The sequence below is a fragment of the Sabethes cyaneus genome, chromosome 2 (assembly GCF_943734655.1).
Source record: "Sabethes cyaneus chromosome 2, idSabCyanKW18_F2, whole genome shotgun sequence".
In the NCBI taxonomy this organism is placed as follows: Eukaryota; Metazoa; Arthropoda; class Insecta; order Diptera; family Culicidae; genus Sabethes; species Sabethes cyaneus.
The window spans coordinates 35,748,245-35,772,809 of NC_071354.1; the positions used below are offsets into that span (position 1 = coordinate 35,748,245).

The 24,565-nt window shown below is 39.3% G+C and overlaps 1 protein-coding gene across 1 annotated transcript; it reads right to left on the reverse strand.

The window, feature by feature from the left end:
* Positions 1-987: 987 nt before the first annotated feature.
* Positions 988-23,981, reverse strand: LOC128737631 (centrosomal protein of 164 kDa). Its single transcript, XM_053832308.1, has 5 exons — positions 23,906-23,981; positions 23,500-23,611; positions 1,731-4,335; positions 1,336-1,669; positions 988-1,271 (listed from the first exon to the last, which is right to left on the reverse strand). The coding sequence occupies exons 1-5, from the start codon at positions 23,979-23,981 to the stop codon at positions 988-990; spliced, it is 3,411 nt and encodes a 1,136-aa protein (XP_053688283.1).
* Positions 23,982-24,565: the final 584 nt, after the last annotated feature.

The window sequence follows — 24,565 nt, forward strand, 5'->3', positions numbered from 1 at the left end:
GTATGCTTTAGGTTGCTTTTTGTTGGTCACAACGATTGCAATCGAACTACTAACATTGAATGTATCTAAAATTTAATATCACACTAGTTTAATCATACATCATACATATACGTACACTAGAGAGGATCAGGTTTGATTATTTTTCTTTGTTATCCTATAGTTTTGTTTATTGAAAGTAACGGTTACTTGTGGCTGTCGCTATTCTTTCCACCACGGTCTATTGCAAATTGGTTTAGATACCTTATATGTCTCAAAGATTTTTGTTTGTTTTTCGGATTTTGGCATTTCGCTATTTATTTTTTGGGAACAACAAAAGTACTTACTTAGCAGGTGACGTTTTTATTCTCAGGGTCGTATGATTCTAACCGCACCAAACCATTTGCCAAATCACAGCGAACCACACAGATAATATAAATAAGTTAAAAACTTTAAACATATTTTGATCGAACAGAACCACAAACTAAACAACTTTATATCAAAAACACACCAGCTTTCTGATAGGACCGATTCAAAGTTTATGATATTGACAAAAAAAATATTCCAAGTTTCCTTGGTTACTCTCAATGTTTATCGATTGTAAATTGAGGGCTACTCTGTAGAAACTCTACTTTGTTAACACTTTTTAGAGACAAAATGAAAAAAAAACAACAATTGACAGTTTGATCTGTTCAATTGGAATTAGAACTACTATTCTAAACCCCTGTAGAACAGTTTTAATGTTCAAAAATGCAACCATATTATCTGGTGTATGAGTATTACCCACCACCTTTAAAGTATTGCGAGCAATTAAACAATTGGCTTGGTGCCTCACCCACCGATGGAGGTCTACTGAAGGTATTAGGTAAACTTCAAAAGTTCTGACCTGGTGCAGAACCTTACCGTTCCTTTGTACAAAACGTATATGAAATTAGTAAGAAAACATTTCAAATTTGCAAAACCTCTTTCCATACCGGGTTCCCTTTATATTCTACTGCCGCGCGAGTGACCTTACCCGAACGATTTCTTCTTCAGCAACTCATGCTCGGACTTGGCCTGACGCAACCAATTCTTCAGATCACGCGTCTTCTCCAGCAGTGTCACCGTGTACTGCTGCTGCTGATGTTGCAGCTGGTGGTGCTGTTTTTGCTGCTGCAACTGGTGCGATGGGACGTTTATCATTGCGCTGGTTGCAGTTCCTGCCTGCTTCGGTGAAATCACAATATCGCAGAAGTGCTGCGACGGATTGTTTAGGTAATCCAGTTCCTCGTAACCGCTGGCCTGATGTGTTGGGTCTGAAATATTTTCAAAAATAATTCATCTTTTGTCCGTACCATCTATATATTCTATTGGACTCACTCAAAATATTCCAGATATCCTGAATCTCATTGTGCAAATGTTCCAGATACTTCAGTGTATCGTTGGATTCTTTCAGTATAAACGGATGACGGATATTGCCGTGTTCCGTAGGCACATCAGTACTGCTGAAACCAGAGCTCGAATAGGACGACAGATCGCTCAGCGTTTCCTTTGGTTTAATCTTAATCTCAATGTTTTCCGGCAGAGCCGGCCGATCCTTTTCGGACAATTTCTGCAGCGAACGCTCCAGGTGACGCAGCCGGATAACTTTTTCGCCTAGAAGGGCACGTGTGCGATGTAGCGATACTTCCATCTCGGTCAGCTCCTTCTCTTCCTACGGAAAGCAATCAAAAATAGGTAAAACGAACAAACGGATCTTACCAACAAAACCTCACATTAAAGATCTGATCCATCGTGTGCTTGTTCTTGACGGTGTGCTTAATCGATATGTCCCGCTGTTTGGATTTGAACAGATTCTTCTGCGCTCGCAGCGATTCTTTGGCGCGCATAACCGAGTCCCGCTCGAGGAGGATGCGATGTTTGAAGAAGTCCAGCTCGGTACTGCCGCCGTTATTCTCCAGATCACTGAACGGATACCGCAAATGGTACGGAGTATCGATATTGCACTCCGGAATTTGATCTTCCAGCTCTTCGAGTTTTTTGAGCTGAATTCGAAGATTTTCCACCGGAGTGCACGGTCGCTCACGCTCATGCTTCGAGGAATTTAGTTTCGAGGTTGAAGCGGATTTGGTTTTGGTGAACAGCTTACGTTTCTGTCTGCACATGGGAACGCTATTTTTGTCATGGTTTTTGTCGAACTCGGAATCCGAGCTGTAATTTTCATCCCGAACGTTAGCAAAGATGTTGCGAATTTGGAAGTAGTTTTTGGAGTACGTAGTCTCACTCTGACTGGTGTCGTCCGTATTCTGGAGACGATTGTTATTGAGGATGAACGGTTTGCGTGGTTCCGGAGGAGCCGAAGAGGCTACCTGCTGGGCGGAATTTCCATTGAAATGCAATAGTTTGTTTTTGTTTTCCACCGGATAGGAATTTTTCATTGGAAATCGCTTGGAAGCAGCCGACGGAGGAGGAGTGCTGATTGATGATTTTTCCGAATTCATCATAACCGATGTTGGACCAGGAGTTCCCGGTTTTCCGTCGTAAGGGTAGTGTGAAGTTGGCCTCGAATGGGTTCGATCATCCGTTTCGTAGCTGTTGCTCAAGAGACTTTGCTGCTGTTGCTCTCGACGTTTCTTACGTCTCTCCAATGAAATTCTCACATCCGTTTTTAAACGGGTATATTTTTCCTTCAAACACTTGTACTTATCCTCGAGGAGACGTTTTTCGCAACGAATCTTCTCGTACAAACGATCTTCTCCAGTTTCCCGCATACGTTGCCGTTCGACTTCCAGCTCATGAGCTAGTTTGATTTTCATTTCCGTGAGGTTAGTTGCATGTTCTTTCTTCAGCAATTCTTCCTCCGTTTTCAAGTCTCGTTCTAGTTCTTCTACAATTTCATTGTGATTTTTCTGAAGGGTTGCCATTGTTGACTTATGTTCATCCGTTACCTCCTTAACTCTACGGTCGAAATCCTCCTGCAAAGTCTCCCTGTAAACTCTGTACTCCTTCTCGTTTTCTTCTTCATAATCAGCCTTCATCTCGCTAAGTTTAATTTGATAAAACTCTTTGATCTCTTCAATGTTTTTCTGATGCTGTGCTCTCAATTTCTCCTTTTCAGTTGATAATTGCTCTTGCGAAAGGCGTCTTTCCTTAGCCAACTCATTTTGAATGTTAGCTTCTTCCAAAACTTTCAGATTCTTCAGCTCTTCCTCTAGCTTCGCTTTGAACCTCGCTTTCTCGTCTGTAATCGAATTTTTCAGCAGTCTAATGGAGTCATCACTCACCCGTTCAACAGAGAATCTTCGAGCGATCGTTTCCTGTACTATCATCTCCGCCTTACTATTCACTTCTTCACTTACTTCAGATTCCCCTTCGGAAGTTTCCGCCGAGCTGGTGGATTTCTTTTCCGAACCTTCCATTTCCTCTTCCTCTTCCTCATCGTCCTCAGCATCGTTATCGTAGCCTTCGGCGATTTCATCGAAATTGATCAGGGAGTCATCTCTCACGGCTTCCAATTTGTTCGACTTCAATTCTGCATTTAAATCTATATCAAATCGAACACTTTTCCTCTCATCCGAAGAGTCTTCATTTGGCGTTCCTTTGTTTCTAACGAAAGTCAAACTGGAGTCTCGCAGTATACCCTTCACTTCGTCCTTTTTGCCAAATTCCAGACTTTCGAACTCAGGTTTTTTGTTTGTCTTCAAGAATTGCGAACCTGTTCCGGTGATGGTAAACCCTTGGAACGACCCGCGCATTGAATTATTTTCCGTTCGATCTCTCATGCTGGATCCCAAATTAAACGATATTTTCGGTCCCGACGCCATTGTCTCCTGGCCTTCCACGGTCTGCGCTATCAGTCTCTGGCTATTATTTTCCTTGTTGGAATCGTTGTTCTCCTCTTCGTCGCCAACTTCTTCCCCGACTTCAACCTCCTCATCCACGGCGATTTCCTTATCCTCCTTAGTAGGCTCTTCTTTCACAACGTTAACCTCCTTCACGCTATCCTCCCGATCCGATTCGGCCGAGCCAGAAACGGAACCCGTATTAAAACACTCACCCACCAGCGGGTGCTGCCCAACCGCCAGTTCAATCTGATCATCAAGCTTCGCCTCCAGGGGCGACCGAACTTCGCATCCACTGCCACCGCTACCGGCTCCACTTTCGCCGCTTCCGCTGCTCCCGTTGCTGTGATTGCTGGTGGCCGATTTCAAACTTCGAAAGCCCGAATCCGCCAGCGAGGTTGAATCGGACCGATCCAGCGACAAGGCCTTCCGGGCGTCGGCAACCTTCTGTCGATAGAGAACGTCTATCGGATGCTCCCACTGGGACTTACGGGTGTAGCGGTCGTAGTAGTAATATGCCTTGACTTGTTTGCTGTAGCTGAAATGATTAAATCGGGGAGAGTATGTTAGTCCATGTGGAAGAGTTTTAGTTGAAAACATTGATTATCAATTTTTGACTTCTAATAGACATCCCTTTTCCCAAAAGTCCATATTGTAGGCATAAAATCTAAAAAAAGATATTTTTATAATTACCTTCATTCAAAACTTGACATTCCGTTGTACCTGTTCGTTTGTGAGAACAAGTCAGAGATTAAAACAAACGCTTCCAGCTCGTTCTACGTTCTACGAGTATCGAAACGTACCTTGCGGCAACGGAAACCACTTCTGGTGAAAACAATAACATAATACATCTGCATACCTTTTACAGCCGACAAAGTGTTTCCCGCTTTTCATTTGCCATCAATCGGAAGGCGGGGACAACCGGGATGTGAAGCGACGACACTGACAAAGGTACCAATAGATGTATGAAGCATGAATATCTTTGCCACAGGAAAGAAAAGCCGGCTGTAACAATATGCACTGTCATGCACATTCTGTGGGGGGCTAAGCATGTCTCCGCATATGGAAAAAGCATATTTTACCATATCCATCTAAGACACACATACATGAACATGAACACACATTACATATATGGATATACCTAGTCGTTAGAATTGTTTCCACTCCCCCTCGCAGTGATGCTGCGACCTTGCTTCTAGGTTGCTTAATTTAGCAGTCCCACCTCTACCGCTGGATTCTTGTGCGATGTTCGTACAACACAACCCACGCTTCGACAGCATCCAACCCGCCAGCAGCAGCGTAGGTGGTGTCCTTGTCGCGCAACGGGCATCAGCCAGCTGTGTATACTTTTATATCGTTTAACTAATGTGAAGAAAGGCTCTGCATGAAGTTAAATCGTTCGTAATGTACGGTTTTAGTGCTTCATGCAGCATTTTACGGCTTCAAGTCAGGCCTACGACACGCCTTTCACATGACAGTAGGTATATTTAGTAGAATTTAAATTTTTATTCAGATCATGACAATCTCTTTTAATGTACGTATAAAGTTCTCACTGCGTAAAACAATACGTTTTTGCTCTAACTTTTTGAAAGGATCTAAAAACCCAACAAGGCGCAATCCATTTGATACGAATGGTTATGAAATCTGTTTAATTATATTGTCGATTACCATTGTTTCCACACTCAATGGTTTCCACCGGTTGGCTACAATTATTTGGTATCAAACTAAGTAGGTAATCAAACTATACCGCCATCCAGGGTGACATTGTGCCAAAAACCAATAATGTTTGTTTATAAAAATACATCAGATCTATGCTCAAATTCAAGATGATTTGAAACATAACATATTTATTCACAACGTGGAATGAAGCACTAATATTATTAGCGAACAGTTTGGCTTAAAAAGGGTTTCAAACTTTAGGATTAGAAATACCGGGAAAAAACGTTGAAAATAAATGTCCCATATAAACAAACCCAAACAAGAAATCGCATCAACTTGCTATTCTGAATATAGATAAAGTATTCATTTACAATATATTGAAAGAGTAATATGCCTTGGACGGCTTTTGATTACGTGAATATATTTTTTTCTAAATTTTGCACTTTCCGAGCTCCACGAGGTGAGATTGTACCGAGCCATATTGCCCATGGATGCATAGTCGACGTAACGACCAGCACCATGATTGTTGAGAAAACGCATTTTTATCGTGAAAAACGTTTAAAGCCATATAATCTTTGCTATAAACTTTTTCAATCGAATAATCTGTCAATTTAGTAGAATTTATTAATCAAAACAGGACTTATGGGGTTTTATGATTCATTCCTCATTTATTGTGTTTAAAAAATGCGAACGCCAGTTTAGGCGAATAAATAGACTGTTTTTTTGAACGATTATTCCCATAACTTGCCGTAAACAAATAGGTTGCTATGCTGATTGATTATGCGGGGAATTACGTCAAGCATTAGCATTACGTGAAACCAATAGCAGAGTAGCTCAATTTTCCTAAATTTCTCGAATATTTTCGAACAAACATATGTTGTTTGAATATTGGGCATGTGAACAACATAGTTAAGAGTGCATAGGACCGAAAAAGTACATTTTGGTCATTTTGATTTTTACGTCAACTATCCATCCATGGGCAGTGTAACGATCGGTTCGGAGTGTGCATTGCTTACTAGGGAACACAATATTTTGACAATTTAGATTGCATTATCTTTTAAAAAGCAAACAGTATCGTAAGTCTGCTAAATAATTAAAATTCATTTTTAATTTTTCTCTTCAGATTCTTCGAATAAACACTTTAATATCAGACAAGTATGCTTTACCTTATAGAGTAGGGCGAGGCATAAGTGCGATGTTTGAAGTTGTCATTTTTGTGAGATATAAAGAAGGACAACAACATAATATATTTTATAGTGATTCAGTAACTCAATGTCTTCACATTCAACTATAAATCATCTGTGGTAATAGTGTTTTGCAAAATAAATTCTTCTTTCTTCTGATCAAGCGCAGATTCGCACTTTTACCCCACTAGCGGGGCAAAAGTTCGAAGCTAGAATCCACGTAATTAGCCCAGCAGTAGCTAACAAAACTATATTATCTTCAATCTGCGTTATGTTTCGGTAAGTAATATTCTCAATTTGCACCTTTTCTGTTTTGCGCTGGTGTATTGCAGCCTCCGTTAGATCGAAACTTTTCCAAACGTTTGTTTTTTGTTTCATCAGCGGAAACACATGGTTTTTCTTCGGCCAACATCTGTAGAGCACACAGTTTTCTGCATATCTTCCACTTCTAGTATCTGTAATATAGTGCCTAAAGCTATATATAGTTAGCTATACATTTTTGCCTCGTCCATGAATCGCACTTTTGCCCCGTCCGAAAATCGAATTTTTACCCCGCTAGGCGCTTAACGGGGTTTGATTAAATTACGGAAAAGCGAAATATATTTTATAAATTATTTTCGCCGTATTTTCCAGATATATGAGTGATGTAAAACGCTGCTACAAATATTCAACAAGTGATATCCTCCTGTTGATATCGTATTTGCCGTATAACGAAAAATTACGTCCAAACCGCCCTAAAATAACATTTGCACATAACTCAGCAACTATGCTTCGTAAGCAACCAAAGTTTACGTTAGATTCAAAGTGTCAAAGTAGTCATCCATCCATGCCAATGTAGAAAATTTACTCGGAATCTGTATCGATAAATCATTGAATCGCACTTTTACCCCTCCTTACTCTATATATTATCGGTTTTAAAGGTGAGGCTGATTGCGTTTGCTCTGGCTCTGGCAGTATCTCGAACGAAATAAATAATCAACTTTGTTGAATGATTAAATAGATAAGTCTTCTGAGATTTTACGCCCCTTCTATTTCTCCTTTCTAAAGCCTGAAGACGCTACTACATATTTAGTGGCTGACTATAAACTACGTACTTATTATTGGTTGTAGTAGACCCAAACCCCTCCGAGTAGTTTTCGGCTGATTTGGAGAATTCAAAGTAAGTTCTTCAAGCTCTGTTCTAGGATTTACTTTATGCAACTACTATCTATGAATATTTCAAATCCGCAATAATTTTCGCCAAATTACACAGATTAAACAGATTTTTGAGCTTTCACATGAGAGCGAAAGAGACGGAAATAGTCAGCAAAATGACTCTCTATCTCTTTCACTCTCATTGTTTTGCATTGGACAGATTTTTGCACAGATATTTTTCCTCGCTGTACAGATTGCCAGATTTTTCCAACAAAAAACACAGAATTATATGTGGCATCCCTGGCTGGTACCCGTGTACCTTTGAACCGTAGATTATAGTTTGGTTCGACCCATGCACCTTCCAGCATTGGACAAAAGATAGGAGTCACAACGACAACTTGTTAAGCGTAGCTACCTATTACCCCCCCCCCCCCCTGCCTTTCCACGCTTTCCCCTCCTTTCCCAAAATTTTCATTACTTTCCCCTACCGTCCCTCCATCAATTGTAAACACCATCGTTTCAAAAAATATTAATATTAATGGCTGACCGCATTTCAAGGTCAAAGACTAAAACATGAGTTCGGTCGACACGGTTTTGTTAAGAGGAGAGATAGGGCTTTTAAACGAATTGGAAAAAAAATTGGCGGCCATCTTGGATTTTATCAAAAAATCGCCGTTTTCGCCATGATCCCTCCAATCGATTTTAATTTCAAAACCCCTATCGGAAAGCTGTGAAAAAATGTTCCAATGGTGGTCTTAAAATAAAAATCGGTTGGGGACTCATGGTGAAAACGGCGATTTTTTTTATAAAATCCAATTTGGCGACCAAATCCAAGATGGCCGCCAAACAAATTTTTATTCCATTTGAAAGCCCTGTTCTTCTTATTTATAGAACCGGGCCATTTGTTAGTTGTTTCATGGCAAATTTATGAAATATCACATGATATAGATCTTAAGGTTTGCTCAAAATTCAACTTTTTTTGATACTGTTAGGCCCCTTGGCGAACGAGGGGTCCACTATTTCGAGGTATCAAAGGTGTAATTCTTATTTTTTAACCATTTTTTACCATCCGGGAGAATTACTCCCGGATGACATGCTTTTTTTTATTCTGATATACGTTTTAAAACAAGAACTGACTGTCCTGTGCCGATTTATTGAATTACTTTTAGGGTAAACTTGTTCCTTATGTGAAAAAATTTAGTTTGAAAATTTCGTGTCACTGTGAGACTTGTTTCTTAGCAATTCGCTAAGATACACGTAATCGTAATTAAGAAATTTTCGATATACAAACTACATTTTCTGAAAACAAATCCATTTAGTCATAACCTTCTGAACGTTGTAAATTAAAAAACTACAAGGTATACAGCCCTAAGGGTTGTACGAAAGGGTGACGTAGGACTATATCAGACCATTAGATCAAAGAGTAATGTAAATTGCATTTCTAGCATATGTATGTTTATAAGAATCATTGTTTAAGTGAATGTTTAAAAGAAAAGAGCAAAATATTTAGATTCAATTTTTCATTGAATGCAATGGTGGCTTTGAAAATACGTGGAGGGCGGTTCATAAGTACAAGGCCTGCAATCATTGAGACATAGAGATTTCTTTTAAAAATCACTTGTGTGCATCATAAAGGTTGAAATAGTAATGGATGACCAGCCCACAGATTATTGTATTAAATATGATTATGCGTAGCTTGACATGTTTCAATAATCTTACTGTAATTCGCTGGTGGCCTTTAAAAGGACCATTGGTTACAAATAACATTAAAGCCAAAGCACGTTCATTGCAAATATGACGTGCCATTTGAATGCTTTTCTTTTTTAACATGAATGACAACAGACACGTAAGTTAGTGGCGTCGATTCACTGTCTCTTGTTCCGAGAAGGTTTTACCAGTTTACTTTAACAGCTCACCACTTGTTACATAGCAGTTCTGTTTTATTTGTATGAGAGTCGTTATCCTCGTACTGAAACTGGATCACAGGGGTGAGGGATCTCAAACCATCATAAAATAAATTCATGCCTCCAAAAACCCACATACACCAAATTTAGTTCCATTTGCTTGATTAGCTCTCGAGTTATGAGAATTGCTGATTTGAACTTGTATTTTATTTCTATAGGAGCACCCCCCTGTTGAAAGACGGATGGGTCTCAGTACACCATAGAAAAAAATCCTCCTTTCTGAAACCCCCACATGCCAAATTTCATTCCAGTTGTTTGATTAGTTCTCGAGTTTTAAGGAAATTTTTGTTTTATTTGTATCGGAGACCCCCCCTCTTACGCCCGCCCTGCAATTGCTCTCTAACCCTCTCTATAGAATTGCTGGTCATTTTATCTATCCAACGACATATAAATTGTCCAGATTCGTTCAGAAGATTAGTAGTTATTACCATTTGAAATCGAAAATTGGAAAAAATGGCGTCACCTGAAAAGCAATGCCGCGAATTTTGCGCAAGCACCTGGAAAATTCTCAACTCTCTTATCATGGACGATGACACTAACGTCAAGGCGGACTTCCGGCAGCTTCCGGGACTACTGTACTTCACCACCCAGTACAAGTGTGATATTGTGGAGGAAGTAAAACTGCGGAAAAAAGAACCAATCGTTTAAAAAAATGCACATCGTCAGCAACGACACACGAAGCTTCTACAAAACGGTGAGATGCAGGAATTTTGCCATGCCTGTGATGTACAATGATAGTGCTGACCAGCTGCTTTTACTGACAAACCCGTGGTAGCAGCTGGGTAGAAGAAGCACTTCCAGACACTGTTGAATGGAGAGGTAAACGCGGAGATCAGCAGGGACAGGATAAGAATTGTAAGTGATGGCCAAGCTGTGGAGCCACCAGCATAGGAGGAGGTCAAGAAGGCAATCAGTGAGCTGAAAAACGGTAAGGCTGCTGGGAAGGACGGTATCCCGGTTGAACTTCTAAAAGCGGGGAGCGAGCGGCTGTACGAAGCAATTCACCACCTCATTGTCAGGAACAGAATATGGGAGAAAAATAAATATCGGATGAAAGGTTGATTGGCCTCATTTCCCATAATTTTAAAAACGGACATCGACATGAGAGTAAAAACTATCGAGGCATTACGTTGCTCAATTCTGCCTATAAGGTGCTCTCCCGTATCCTGTTCTGCAGACCGTTAGCCGTTAGTCATCGGTGAGTACCAAACTGGTTTTCGTGAGGGTCGCACCATGACGGATCAGATGTTTATCCTGCGTCAGTTACTAGTTCCAAGTTCCGGGAGTACAATTTGCGGACACAATATCTGCTTGTGGGCTCTAAGGCGTCTTACGATACAGTCAAACGAAATGAGCTGTGGCAGATAATGCTAGAACATGGTTTTCCGACGAAACTAGTTACGCTGGATGGGTCAAAAACATGCGTTAGAATAGCGGGTGAGACCTCAGCCACTTTCGTGACGTTGGATGGACTGAAGCCAGGGGTGCACTCTCTAATCTGCTGTTCAATATCGCCTTGGAAGGTGCAATACGGAAAGTAAACGTGGAAAGGAATACAACTGTCATCACGAAATCTCACATGCATCTTGGCCTTGCGTCTCTTTGCACAAAATTCTATGGAGAGGGTGAAAAACGTGCTCCAGTGTGTTCCAGTCTGGGCACGGCTCAGTGTTAAATTATGATCACGAAATTCTGACCATTTTAGTTGATTTCACATTTATGGTATGATTATCAGAGATCGCAGCAAGCGTTTGCCAGATCAATTTTTGTTCACATAATTTTTTCTCGGGTCAAAATGATTTAAAAAAGTGTTATTTATTGTGAATTTCTAGTTCTGTATTAAGGAAACAAATTATTCAGCGATTAGATCAGTGAAGTTGGTTCTTTTCACGTGAAAAAACTGCTACAAAACCAAAACCAATCAAATTGACGTTTAACTTCTGTTGCTGTCGTTAGCTTTTTGCAGTTTGGCTTTTGACCTAGAGACCATAAGTTCATTACCGAAGGTCCAAAGTATTATTAAACTTTTAGCTCAATACTTCCTACGAAAATAAAATTTAATAAGCGGATAGTACAATATCTCCCCGTTTCTTTGTTACTGATGATTCAGAAAGGGATCTTGCTTAGCAAAGCAGAGCCTAGATGCTACATTCCGTTTATCGAAACGTGACTTTCTGTTTTTATTCAGCCGACTTCGCAGCCAGGACAATTTTCGGGGTATACTCATATACATATGAGTATTGCCGATTGCAAGGAAAATGGTCCAATCGATAAGTGCGCAATCGCTCATAAAAGCGATATTTTAGCTTAAAATCGTTTCGGTCTCTTCGGCAACCTTATTGAATGTAACGAAAAAGTGCGCCAAAGCTTAGCTTAGCTTAGGTAGACTGCCCGTAGTTGCGCTCCGTGATGCAAAAATCCTAAAACAGGCAGACAAAAATCCAAAAACACCCTGTTCTGAAGTACAGGATCTGAGTCGACAAATATATTAGATTTTTACAATAACACGCATTATTCGTATAGAAACTGCTAGGTACATATATTGAAAACGGGATACCGCTAATGATAATAACCAATACATTTTGATTGACTAAATAATTGAAACATTTAACTCATTTAGTCGAGAAAGAGGCATACATTCTGTTGTACAAATTTTCAACACCCGTCAGGTAGCTAATCCGGTATCATTCAGTTTCCACAAAATCAGGACAAAATAGTTTCCCTTCTTTGTCACCTACATACAACCCGTTCATTCACGAGCTCATGTCTGAAGCATCCACTGCTGCATGACTCTTTTTCTCGATGCTGCTGCTGCTGCTGCTGCTGCATCTAAAATGCATGCGGCAATTTGTGTCGGCCACATTCATTGCAGTTGTGTATAGAAGACGTAATATAGACCTTTCTTTATGGGCTGCGCTTCATTCTTCGCAGTGGTTTTTCTCCATCCACTTCCTGTCGACGACAAGTGATACCGTAAATTGTTCAGAATGTGACAAATTCAAAAAAAAAAATCTGCATAGATGAAAACAATTAAAGAATAGTATAATAGCTAATTTTTTTTGCCTGCTGACAAATGCAACCTGTTCAAGCATTCTTTATGCCTCAAAAACGGTTAATTAGAGGCGGAACGAAAGAACAACGCAGCACAAATTGGTTCAGTACGGTTTTACTATTCATGCATAAGTTAGTTACTTGCTTCCGGGACAGGTACCAGGAACGTTCTGCCTACGCTGGCTGCGCTGGTGCACTTCTTTCATCCTGGGATAGACCATTCAGCTCAATTGGGATGAATCCGGATGAACGGACGGAGTGTAAATGTTTGCTTTCTGGGCGACCCCGTTTTGTTTTTATTCGCACAAATTCAACCAGCATCAGCAGCGTGTATGTTGTGCGGAAAGTTTCACTGATGCTCTCATTCGAAAAACTCGTAAACAAGTTTTTGTAGTACTCCCGTGATTCCTGTGATATCTATATGAGTTTGAGTGCTGGTCACTGGAGTCACGATACAGATTGTCCCAAGCACCCGGTGAAGTGTCGGAGACTGCTAGAGTTAAGTTTTTCATACGCTATTGTGATCATTACTGAGTAAAAAATTAATTACTCAACTGGAAAAATTTATTGAATTTGAACATGAGTCAAAGACTATGCGCCTCCTTTGTGTGGCTGGATGATGGAGGTCCATGGTCTGTATCTTTAGTAACGCAGTTAGATATCTTAAATATATTATAATTGGGTAGCGAACAGTCAACATTGATGAGTAAGCTTACTGTCTGTCCAATGTATTTGCTGACATTATCCTTTTACTTTCAATTAGCGAGTTGTCAGTCTTCCTCATTAGCCTTTAAACCTTTCACTACCCATATTTATACGGCCACACACACCGAATGTCATTTGGGGTGAGGACAACTATATGTCGAATCGGTTATGCGATACTTAAAAGACCTTCCCTATTGTCACCGGTTATTCGTCATGCTAGATGTACGTTTTGATACACCAGGGGAAGCAGAGATACACCCTGTCCTTCCATTTTTACGTAACGGACACTCAATACATTGGATGACTTCATCGCCAGAGCCGTTTTTGTTTGATTTTCCCAGCTCCCGAGTGAGCTTATCCACCGGCACCCACTGTGGATCAAGTGGAGCATACACATGCAGCAGCGTTTACATTTTTATATTACCCCATATTTACACCCTACCGGGCGGCGGCCGGCAACCGATCGGATTAATAACCTTCGACAGTCACCGGTTGCGCCATTGCCGAGGATGCTCTAGCTCGCACGAATGTTCGTGTTTTGTTTCATACCGATGGGAAGCATTACTTCAGCAACACTGAGCAGGGTGTGAATGTTTACCATGTTTGCCCTCACTGAGCGGAATGACAGAACATTTTTCAGTACGGATAAAATGGACCTATCGGTTGCTTTATTACACTTTTGTCGCAATAAAAAAATTAAAATCTTTGTACCGTGACCTACACGTTAGAGTTATAAATAGTTAAAAATAGTTTTCAAATTTAAAAAATATACATTTACTTGTAAAACGATTCTATTACACGTACTTATTATCTAGTTTAGCGGTTCCCAACCTTGTTTTTTCCGCGAACCCCCTGAAGATCTTTCTTAAAAAATATATACCCCCTGTGAAAAACAATCAATTACAGGATTTGATGGCGTAAATAGTGCACTTTTGTTAAAAAAAATTGCCCAAAATAGATTGGTAGGAATTCCTTCTGTAAAAACCCGAAACTTATGTTGTTGAAGTCAACCAGTCTCCGTTTAATCCGATCTTGGACCACTTTCCTAAGCATCTCGGAAGTCGCAAGTCGCCTTCGATTTGAGGTGGTGTCATTTAGCATGTTACGCCCCTTTGCTCCAGACGGATTATCGAAAAGAAACAGTTTTCGTTGCTCTGTCACCCAAGATCCTGATAACGTGTTCGGTCCACCGACCGTAGCTTACCGACTTTCGCCAGATATATGATGAGAACCTCTTCAAGCAGTGCCTGTAGCTCGTGATTCATCCGTCTCTGCCACTCTTTGCTTTCAGTTTGTACTCCGCCAAATATCGTCAGCAGTTCCTGCCACTCGAACATGGCCACGGCGCGTATGTCCGTGAGCAGCGTCACAGCCTTAAGTCAATAAAGAACTACCAATCTAATGAGGGTATTCTTCATTGTTCGCCTCGTACGGTGACGTATGCTTCTTAATCGTAGCGTTTTGCAAAGGGTAAAGTAGTCTCGATTTCCAGCTTGAATGCGCCGCTGGATATTCTTACTAGTACTTGTCATCAGTTACCGTAGCTCTTCCTTTCATGTATTTGTTCTTCGACGCATTTATTACTAGTCCAATCCTTATGCTAAAAATCGTGCCTCTCATTTTGACGCCGCTCGTCGGATCACCCCCTCAAGAGCGATGTTGAACAGCATGCAGGACAATCTGTCACCTTGTCTCAACCCTCGCCGCGTCTCGAGATGTGCATGAAATACGTCAGAATATCCGGAAAACTGTGGTACGGGAGGTATTCGAGGAAAGGTTCGTAACATCCTCATAAAACTTTCTTGGTGAAAGTGCAATAAAAATTATAATTTTGACTGCTTAATGCTTCTCTCATGTCAAGCCAAACTCGAGATAGAGTTGATTTTGTTCGTCCAGTAATTAACTGAATCGAGCTTTATGTCCAAAAATGGTTCTGGATTGCAACGCGAAGCAAAACCTGACGGTAAAGATACGCTCTTCGCACGAAGCTCTTCGAGAATTTGTTTTCGAACTACCATTGCTTCATCGCGGGCGATGAAACGTACAAGAGCGTTTTATAACGCTGTATGGTGTATGATAAGTTTAATATTTTAATGTAAAAAAATATTTTTTTTACGGATTCTAATGGTATGGTAGATATTCCAGTACTTATGGTAGTACCAGTAATGGTGGAAATTTCACATATTTCATTATTTTTGCCGATTTTGGTACAAGTTAAAAAATATATCAATATAAATAGTCAAATACGCATTTCTTCACTATTTTGTATAAAAACATACAGACATAAGTTGCAATGTTGATGAAGAAATTAACGATTGTTTTTGAGCTTACTGAAAATGTTTGGTTACTCAGGAATTTCGTAACAAATGATATAATTTTCTTAGAGCTATTTGCTCACTCAAGGCCTTACAAAGGGGTATTCGTGGCAGCATGTTGAATCTCAGATACTCTATTTACGTGATGACTAAAAAATTTACTCAAAGTTTGGATTTTTTCTCGTGAAAATGCTTCCTCCACTATAGGAACACTTAAAAACTCTTTGTTCCTACTATAGTGTTACAGCATCGCTTTGAAATCTTTTGCTTATATTCACAATAGTTGTAGGCTTTAGTGAGAAAAATATTGATGAAAATTTTTTATTATTGGTTTAACACTGTTTTAGTAAGACACGCTTGATTGCGAAAAGATGGTTATTTTAGTTTTATTTTGTTACTAGCTGACCCGACAAACTTCGTATCGCCACAAATTAAACTGTGTTGTACACAAATCGTGAATCTCAGATGACCTTTGTCACAATCTCGAGTTTTGCAAGTTTCTGGGGAGTTCATGGGTGTTTTAATATACAAATTTTCCTCACAGTAAAGTAGAAAACAACTTCCCCCATTGCTTAGCCTGATAAAATAAAGCGGATAGCATTTAAATAATCGCCATCATTACAAATCATTTCGCCGAATACCATTTTGCGGAACACTAATTCTCGGTTGACCATAACGCAGAATATTATAGAGTTTCGCAGAATACCATTTCGCGAAAAACCTTACGCGGGATGTACCATTTCACGGAAAATTTTTTCGTAGAAAGTACCATTTCGCAGGGATGACCCAACTGAAGGAAAGTAGTAGAGGTCAGTAGATCTAGGAAAATAAAACAACCTAGATAGAGGTTATCTTTACGGGGACTGCTCCCCGCAGTGGTCGGTGCTTCCGACGGCAGGTCGCTGTCAAATTTTGTTCCATTTGCTTGATTAGTTCTCGAGTTATGCAGAAATTTGTGTGTTTCATTTGTATGGGAGCCCCCCCCCCCCCTCTTAGTGGGGGGAGGGGTCTTTACCCATCGTAAGAACCTTCCCTGGCCCCAAAAACCCCAAATGCAAATGCAAATTTTCACGCCGATCGGTTCAGTAGTTTTCGATTCTATGTATAAGGAACATACGGGCAGACAGACAGACAGAAATCCATTTTGATAGTTATAGATCTCCCACATTATTTCAAGTAGTATTTTCAAGTAGTGAAAAAATGAAAAAAGCCTTCCAGAAAAATACATTTCAATGTCTATAGTTATGATACGCCGTAGGCAAACCATTGCATTTAATACGTCATAATATTACGGGAGCACCTTGCACTATTATAGGAACATTACCACAATTATAGGAAAACAGATTATTGTCACGACAAGCGATATTTCTGTTATTTTAAGTAACTGGTACTGGTGTGGTACTTAAAAGTAACACCATGGAACACCATATTATCAAATGTTTTACATTTTATGTTTTTAAATGTTGCTCATTTTATGCCATGCCGTAGCATAAACCTACCATTATTAAAACACTTACCCTGTAGTATTTTTTTCTAGCAGTGTTAGCCAAAGGGGGTTTTACTCTAGGTTTCTCGATAAAATGCAATATAAAAGTCAATCCCTTTGTATTCCCCTCGGATGTAATCGATTCTTTTTCAACATTGATAAAAGGTTTTTTCAGATGAAATTCGGTGACAGCATATTATATTTTTATAATAAGGCCATTACAAATATTTTAAAAAGTTTTTGTCCCTCCGGTGTTGGGCCACTGAAGGGGGGGGGGGGCGAAAAGAGAATTTTTTAATCGAGCAAAAAAATATGGATTTTAGGCATTTTTATTCAAAGTTTAAACGTGAAAATCAAATCTATTCTTGCTTTTAATATATACGTTGTTATTTTCCATGCAAAAAATCTACGAAAAAAAGACAAAAACGAAAGAAATTTCTTTTGGCCGATTTTCGGAAATTCTGTTTGAATTTCCATTTCTATTTCATGCTAGAAGCGTTAACTCAACTCGTAAGGGTAAGCGGGGCAAGACCGCCCGCCTAAGCAAAACCACCTGTATAAAAAAAAGTTGTAGCTCAATTTCTAATTTATCTGCTTTAAATGAACAATTGATCTATTACCTACATATAAAAAATAAAAACATAAATATCTGTAATGATTTTCTATTTTTTATTGCGATTTGGAAACACGTCCAAAAAATAGAGTATTTTTTCCATGCGGGGTGAAACACGCCCACTAACGGGGTAAAACCGCCATAGCATATAACTTTAACAATATTCAACCGATTTGAATGAAACTGGTGGCATTGGATTCATGAATTTATCTAATTTAAACAAATTGAATCAGTTTGCTATCAAACAATACATAGGGTCTTTTTCTAATTCCCGTCGTAATAAGGAAAGCCATTCTAATTTTCATCATTTGCTGGATGGATTTAGTGAATACTCCAAAAGTTCTTGTACTGATTTGACTAAAACACACTTACCTTCCGATCCGTGAACTTTGAAATCACTGAAAAGCGACTATTAAAGCATATTATTGAAATTACGCAACTGACTTTATTGCTAAAATTCGTCGTACCGTTTTAAAATCCGTCCAACAAAATTTTTCATCGTCCGAACTAAAAATCACAACAATGTTTACGAAGCTAACGCGCATGTATTTGTGTAGGACGGCATGACAAACGTTATTCTACAAAATTTCTGCAGGTCAGACAAGTTTTGCTGGCTGTAGAATAACGACAATGCCTTGCGTGAGTTATTTTCATTTATGAATGACGGAAATTAAAACGATTAGTCGACATTGTCTTCTTCGTCGCACGAAAAAACGTAGGAAATTTGGCTGGTAGGACTTCTTTAATGATAAAAAGCATTTAAATAGATCTCAGCTCACTTTGATTGATTGCGTATGATAGACAACTAACTAAAATATTAGGGAATAACTAGTTATACATTGTGTGTCATAAAAATGCTGATATTTTCAATAATTTGTGTTGGATAGGACGGGAATAGGCAATTACGACGATGTAGCAACATACCCTAGTTCCCCGAGATTCGCAAGTTCGAAAGAGTGTCCGGCAACCACTCGTATTGGAAGAATATCAGTAATATAGGTACCGACAGTCTTGAAATTGATACCGTGTAGTTTCCTTAGACAACAAGATGGATCGGGTTAGGCATCCTGGAGTCAATCTTTAAGGACTAGAGAGGATCTAAGATAAAATATAACAATATGGGTATTAAAGTTCCTGCAATTGATCCGGTAGGTCATTTTTTGACATTTCAAATTGTTCTGATTGATAAAGCAGATACATATTACTTTTCCATTGCTAAGATAATTTGCTATATTTTCATAAAAAATATGTTTATTCTATGTTATTTGTCCCAAGAGGGAGGAATTATTAAAAAAAAGCTATATCCGAGAAAACAAGAAAATGTCCATAGCGCCCGCAGGGAAAATTGGCGATTTAGATTTTTCCAAACAGTCCACCAGCTATAAACTAAGCACATTTATATTGTTTTATGTAAATCTGAGATCCTTTGGTCCAAACTATGCAATTATTTTAAAAATCTCCTTATCGCACTAGCATTATACACGACGATCTTGCGCCGTTCGTTGTGGGCGGTTTTACCCCCAAATTACCGATTTACACATTTCACTATTTATTTCAACAAAACTGCATGAACAGTTACCTAATTTAGGTACTGTCGGATGAAGACAGGATCAGAGAAGCGATGTGGGTTGGATTTACTGAAAGTTTTAACGTTTTGAATAAAATAAACCCTAAGTTCTGCGGGAACAAAGTTATAAAAAACGAAACGATTATAACGAAAAATCTATTTTTATTTATTTCTCCGATAGTTTATACGATATTGCTGTACAAGGTATTGTAAAATATTGCGTACGCGTTCAGTAATATGACTGTCATCAACATTTAACACCAATTTGAGCAAGGCCCTGTAAAACCATGATGGGCGGTTTTACCCCGGCGGGCGTTGTTACCCCGTTTACCCTTACACTCATTTTTCAAGTTTTTCAGGCTGTAGAGTCCATATACAATTGATTTTATAAAAAAAAATTTAGCTCATATTCTACAAATTATTTTTTTGCCCCTCGATTTTTCAAGCCAATTTCCAAGGGGGGGGGGGGGGTGACAAAAACTTTGAAAATGATTTGCAATGGCCTAATTCTATTAGATTGGTGTTTGTTTACGGTACTCGTTTGTTTCATATAGGGTATGTTGCTGCTACGTCGCCTATTCCCGTCCTATCCAATACAAATTGTTGAAAATATCAGCGATTTTTATGACACATAATGTAAAATTAGTTATTCCCTAATATTTTAGTTTGTTGCCTCTCATACGCGATAAATCAAAGTAATCTGAGATAAAGAATCCCTAGCAGCCAAATTTCCAACGTTTTTTCGTACGACGAAGAAGAAATGATCGACTAATCGTTTCAATTTCCGTCATTCATAAAATGAAAATAATTCACGCAACGCATTGTTGTTATTCTGTAGCCGAGAAAACTTGCATAACCTACAGAAATTTTGCAGAATAACATTTGTCATGCTGTCCTACACAAATACATGCGCGCTAGCTTCGTAAACATTATTGTGATTTTTCGTTCAGACGATGAAAAATTTGAAGGACGGATTTTAAAACGGTACGACGAATTTAAGATATAAAGTCAGTTGCGTAATCTCAAGCAAATGCTTTATTAATCGCTTTTTAGGGAATTCAAAGGGTACGGATCGGAAGGTAAGTGTGTTTGAGTCAAATCAGCAGCAGAGGTTTTGAAGTATTCATTAGAGTGGCTTTCCTTTCTACGACGGGAATTAGAAGTAAACCCTAGTTTTGGTAAAATGAATCTCAATTTTCGTGACGCGGCTCTTCTCCCCACTTGTCGTGGTCATTCTGCATTCAGAGGGTTTATTCACCGATCGACTCATCCGATCTAGGACCTTGAAAGGAGATCTCAATATTCCTGGTACGTGTAAGTTATGTTGCTTACCGACCAATTCGATTACGACCCTACATACAAGTCCTAGTGCTCCGGCCCATCGGATTCTAGATGAAATTAGCTTTCTTTTGATTAAAAAAAGTCCATCCCTGTGGATTCCAGAAATACTGGACTTAACAACGAGAAAAATAGAATAAATGCGCTTCATTTGGCCAAACTCCTACAAACATTTTTCTTTAGCATCGAAACATTTAATTTAAACCAGCGGCATCTGAAGCTATTGAGATGAGCGTCCTCAGTGTGCGGTGGTACAATGACAATGGCGTCACTGTGGCTACCAAGGAACGATTTGATGTGAGTTCCTTTCATCTAATAGTATTCCCTAGTCCCATATAGTCGTTGAATCCAAACAAATGGTACGCACATGCAACATTCTAATCTGCTTTTATTATCACATGTTTTGAGTCACGCATCAACTAGGCATCTGGGCTGGGCTGGATTTGTTAGAGGATTTTAACGTAGGATTACGTCTTCCGGCAACAATTCCGAAATCGAACGCTAAATTATAACTTAAATACAACCCATCGCTAGGAATTTTTTGTAATGGTTTTCCTATTAGTTGAACAAGAGCTAATAGCAAAGGACGGCATGTTAGGTACTCCCGTTTCTGCCTCATCGCATATGCAGCCACTTCTTGCTGCCGTTGGAAATTGTGCTCTCCATCTTTGCAGCGATGCGATATGGATGCCAGTTCATTTTTACAAGAGTAGCGGGTCATGAGAATAAACGTTCGCTCGTCGATGCAGACTCTATAACCTTACGCCTACGGAGCTACCATTTTAAATCAAAACACAGTTTTCAAGACAGCTTAAAGTAATCCTACATTAACCTTACGGTCCAATCTCGGATACAACCCGTTCAAGTTTCGAACAACAATTGAAGCGAAGCGTTAAGAAGTTGTGTACCGTTCCTCTTTACCCAAGCGCTGGGATCCGCTGATCGAACCCAACTTTAAATGCAGCCAATTAGAACTAGGAGTGAAGAGGAACGGTACACTACCCCTTAACAGCAAAGCCTTGGGCTTAACCATCTTTTCTAAGACTTGATCATTCTTTATCGATAGACTTCACAGCCGGCTATTAGAGTACATGACAGTTACGGGGCTAGTGCAACAATCCTACTGACTCTATCTAGCAGCACCGCTTAGATGAGATTCGAACATACGGCGACTGGCTTGTTAGATCAGCATCGTACCTCGAAACCAACTAAGCTGTTCACACAACCTGTTCAGCAATGCTTCAATGACCCTCATCCTTACCTAATTCGCAGTTCTTTCTACTTCACGCCTTGTCCCATTCTGTTTGGACACTACTTTCTTCTACCGTCCCTTCAGTCGATTGTAAAAAACTGCTGTTATAAAAACAATCTTATTTCATAGTCTTTTAGTGATAAAAATTTCACGATTGCGTTTTTGGTTGTTCCTGAGTTATGTCCGAAAAACTAAACCATTAACTTTTCGCTCGTAATTCAAGAATGAAAAGTAATGCTATCATGAATTATCTGCCATTGATAGATTAATAATAATCGGTGAACAAACAAATATTTGTAAGGTTGTTTATGACGCAGAACATAGTTTTTCAAATTATTCTTTAAAGTTTTTCATTACTGTAGAAAATATTGAAAAGATCATTTTGAAGCCTGGGTAAATGATCAGGAAAATCAAGTTTGTTTGGTCATAAGAACAAAAGAACCACAAAAACGCTATCCCAAGATTTGTATCACCAAAACATTAGAAATTGATAACGAAAAAAAAAATGGAAATTTTTCCAAGGGATAAAAACTAGCTTTCTGATATTTCTTTAACGTTTTCCGTCTCCGTCAAAAAAATTCACAAAATTTCATAACATATTTTGATTAAAATGATTAAAAAAACCTTGGGCAAAACTCGAACATATTTCCTCAGCAAACGCTATATTTAATTACTTCTTCTTTATATTGTGGGTCAACCCATTCCTAACCCAACTGTTTTACCAAAAGTGTGTAATTTCCGGAGCTATCAGTGCAAAACTAATCAACACAAAAAAAACTAACAAACAGGCTAATCACAACTCGTCTTTCGGAACCATACATTCCCTCCAGAGAAAAGTGGCACATACTGTTATATAATTTAACAGCAGCGCCCAAAGGTGCACCTAAGTGGGTTGAATCATCGCATTACTTATCCTTGTACCTCTCAAGGCGTCGACCCAAAGTATCCAAAGTCGAAAAACTAGACTAAATAAGTAGAAAAATATTTTCCCATTTGCGATACAGAAAGGCCAATAGTAAATCTACCAACAAGGAAATGAGACAGCTTCGCAGTGTGAACCAATTTCATAAATCTAATTACATACCGAACAGCAAGGATGCTGGATTGAAATACAGGAAGATGATCTCCGCCCAAGCTGTGCCGTGCAGGATGCAGTGCAAGCACACCAGCCAGCAGCATATTTTTCTATTCTACGCTGTGCTGTAGGCTGTGATAAAAAAGACAAAGGCTGTTTGACATTTCGCTTGGATATTCTAGCAGAGCTGAGATAAAACCTTTTTTTTTGCACTTTTCCGATGAGAATGATATTGAATTGAAAGCCTACGTTCGCTATTATATGAATCACGGAGTAAGGTTGAAGTTTGCCCGAGGGAATTGATTTAGCTTAAAAGTTTTTCTTCGTATGGATAAAATCAATGAATGAGCAAAACTCACCATGGTTTCCAGTTCTCCGGTAGTGGATGCAGTAATCCTTGTCGCGCAAGATAGATCAAATTTGTTTCCTTTTCCGGATCGATGCCAATCTTGACGGCATACTCGAGTATTTCTTCAGTTCGAAGCAGAGAGAGAGCAGCGAAAAAGTAGAAAAAATAGAAAAAATATGGAATGGATTTTTATTATCCCTTGTGTGTAGTAGAAACAAATCTTGATTAATCACACTTAGAGAAAAGAAGTACGAATTGCGAAGCAAGTGAAATATCAGCTCCCCACACGGGAGAGCAAGTATTCAAAAAATCCGCACACAATAGAAGCATTCTCTGGTCATTGATTTTCCCCCATCCCGATGAGATGGAGTCATTCTTCTTTCTTTTCTTTCCGCTCTGCGGCAGTCTGTCCGTACCTTCCTTCGACGGCTCATAGGTTGAATAGAAAATTTCCTCCGGGTTACCGCTATCGAACGATGGAAACGATGTCATAATCCGGAATGCTCTGTTATCCGTGGTCTTATGCCACGGATGTGATGCAATTGATCACCGTTACACTTTTTTTCCAGCTGCCTAAGTCTACTCCAATGGCAGAACTCGATTTTTTTCTTTTCAAACTTCAGTGCACTCCATAATCGAACACTTTTACGGTTTCGATTGAATCCGATTTTATATGGAACCGTTGTCTTTTTGTTGAATAAATTTTTCAATGAAACTTTATTGGGAAACACTTCACTTTTTCACTTGTTTCCTAGACACTTTTACGGACACGTCCTGTCTGGTCTAGCACTGAGTAATTTGTGAAAAGCTGCGGAAGCAAAAAGCAAGAACAAAATAGAGGACAATCTAAACTTGCTGCCAATCTGACTCTCGGCTTCGGTGCGCATGTGCCGAGAACATATGGGACAGGTTCAAGCGGCACTGTATGGTCATTCGAGAGCAAACTTTTGACACGTTTTGTGCGAAATGAACTTGCAGGGTTCGGGTGGAAAGTTCAAAATTTTATTTTCCACAGCCAGAGGAACATTGGCACGCCTAAACTGTGGAGACGCCTAGTCTTACAGCCAGCGCTGTGC

What these genes read in the sequence shown, in the direction of transcription:
- LOC128737631 (XM_053832308.1), bottom strand. Translation starts at nt 23,981, where the DNA reads ATGACATCGTTTCCATCGTTCGATAGCGGTAACCCGGAGGAAATTTTC. An exon ending in CGATGGATCAGATCTTTAAT is followed by an intron (nt 1,670 to 1,730) that starts GTGAGGTTTTGT and finishes TGCTTTCCGTAG; the next exon opens with GAAGAGAAGGAGCTGACCGA. An exon ending in GGATATCTGGAATATTTTGA is followed by an intron (nt 1,272 to 1,335) that starts GTGAGTCCAATA and finishes AAAATATTTCAG; the next exon opens with ACCCAACACATCAGGCCAGC.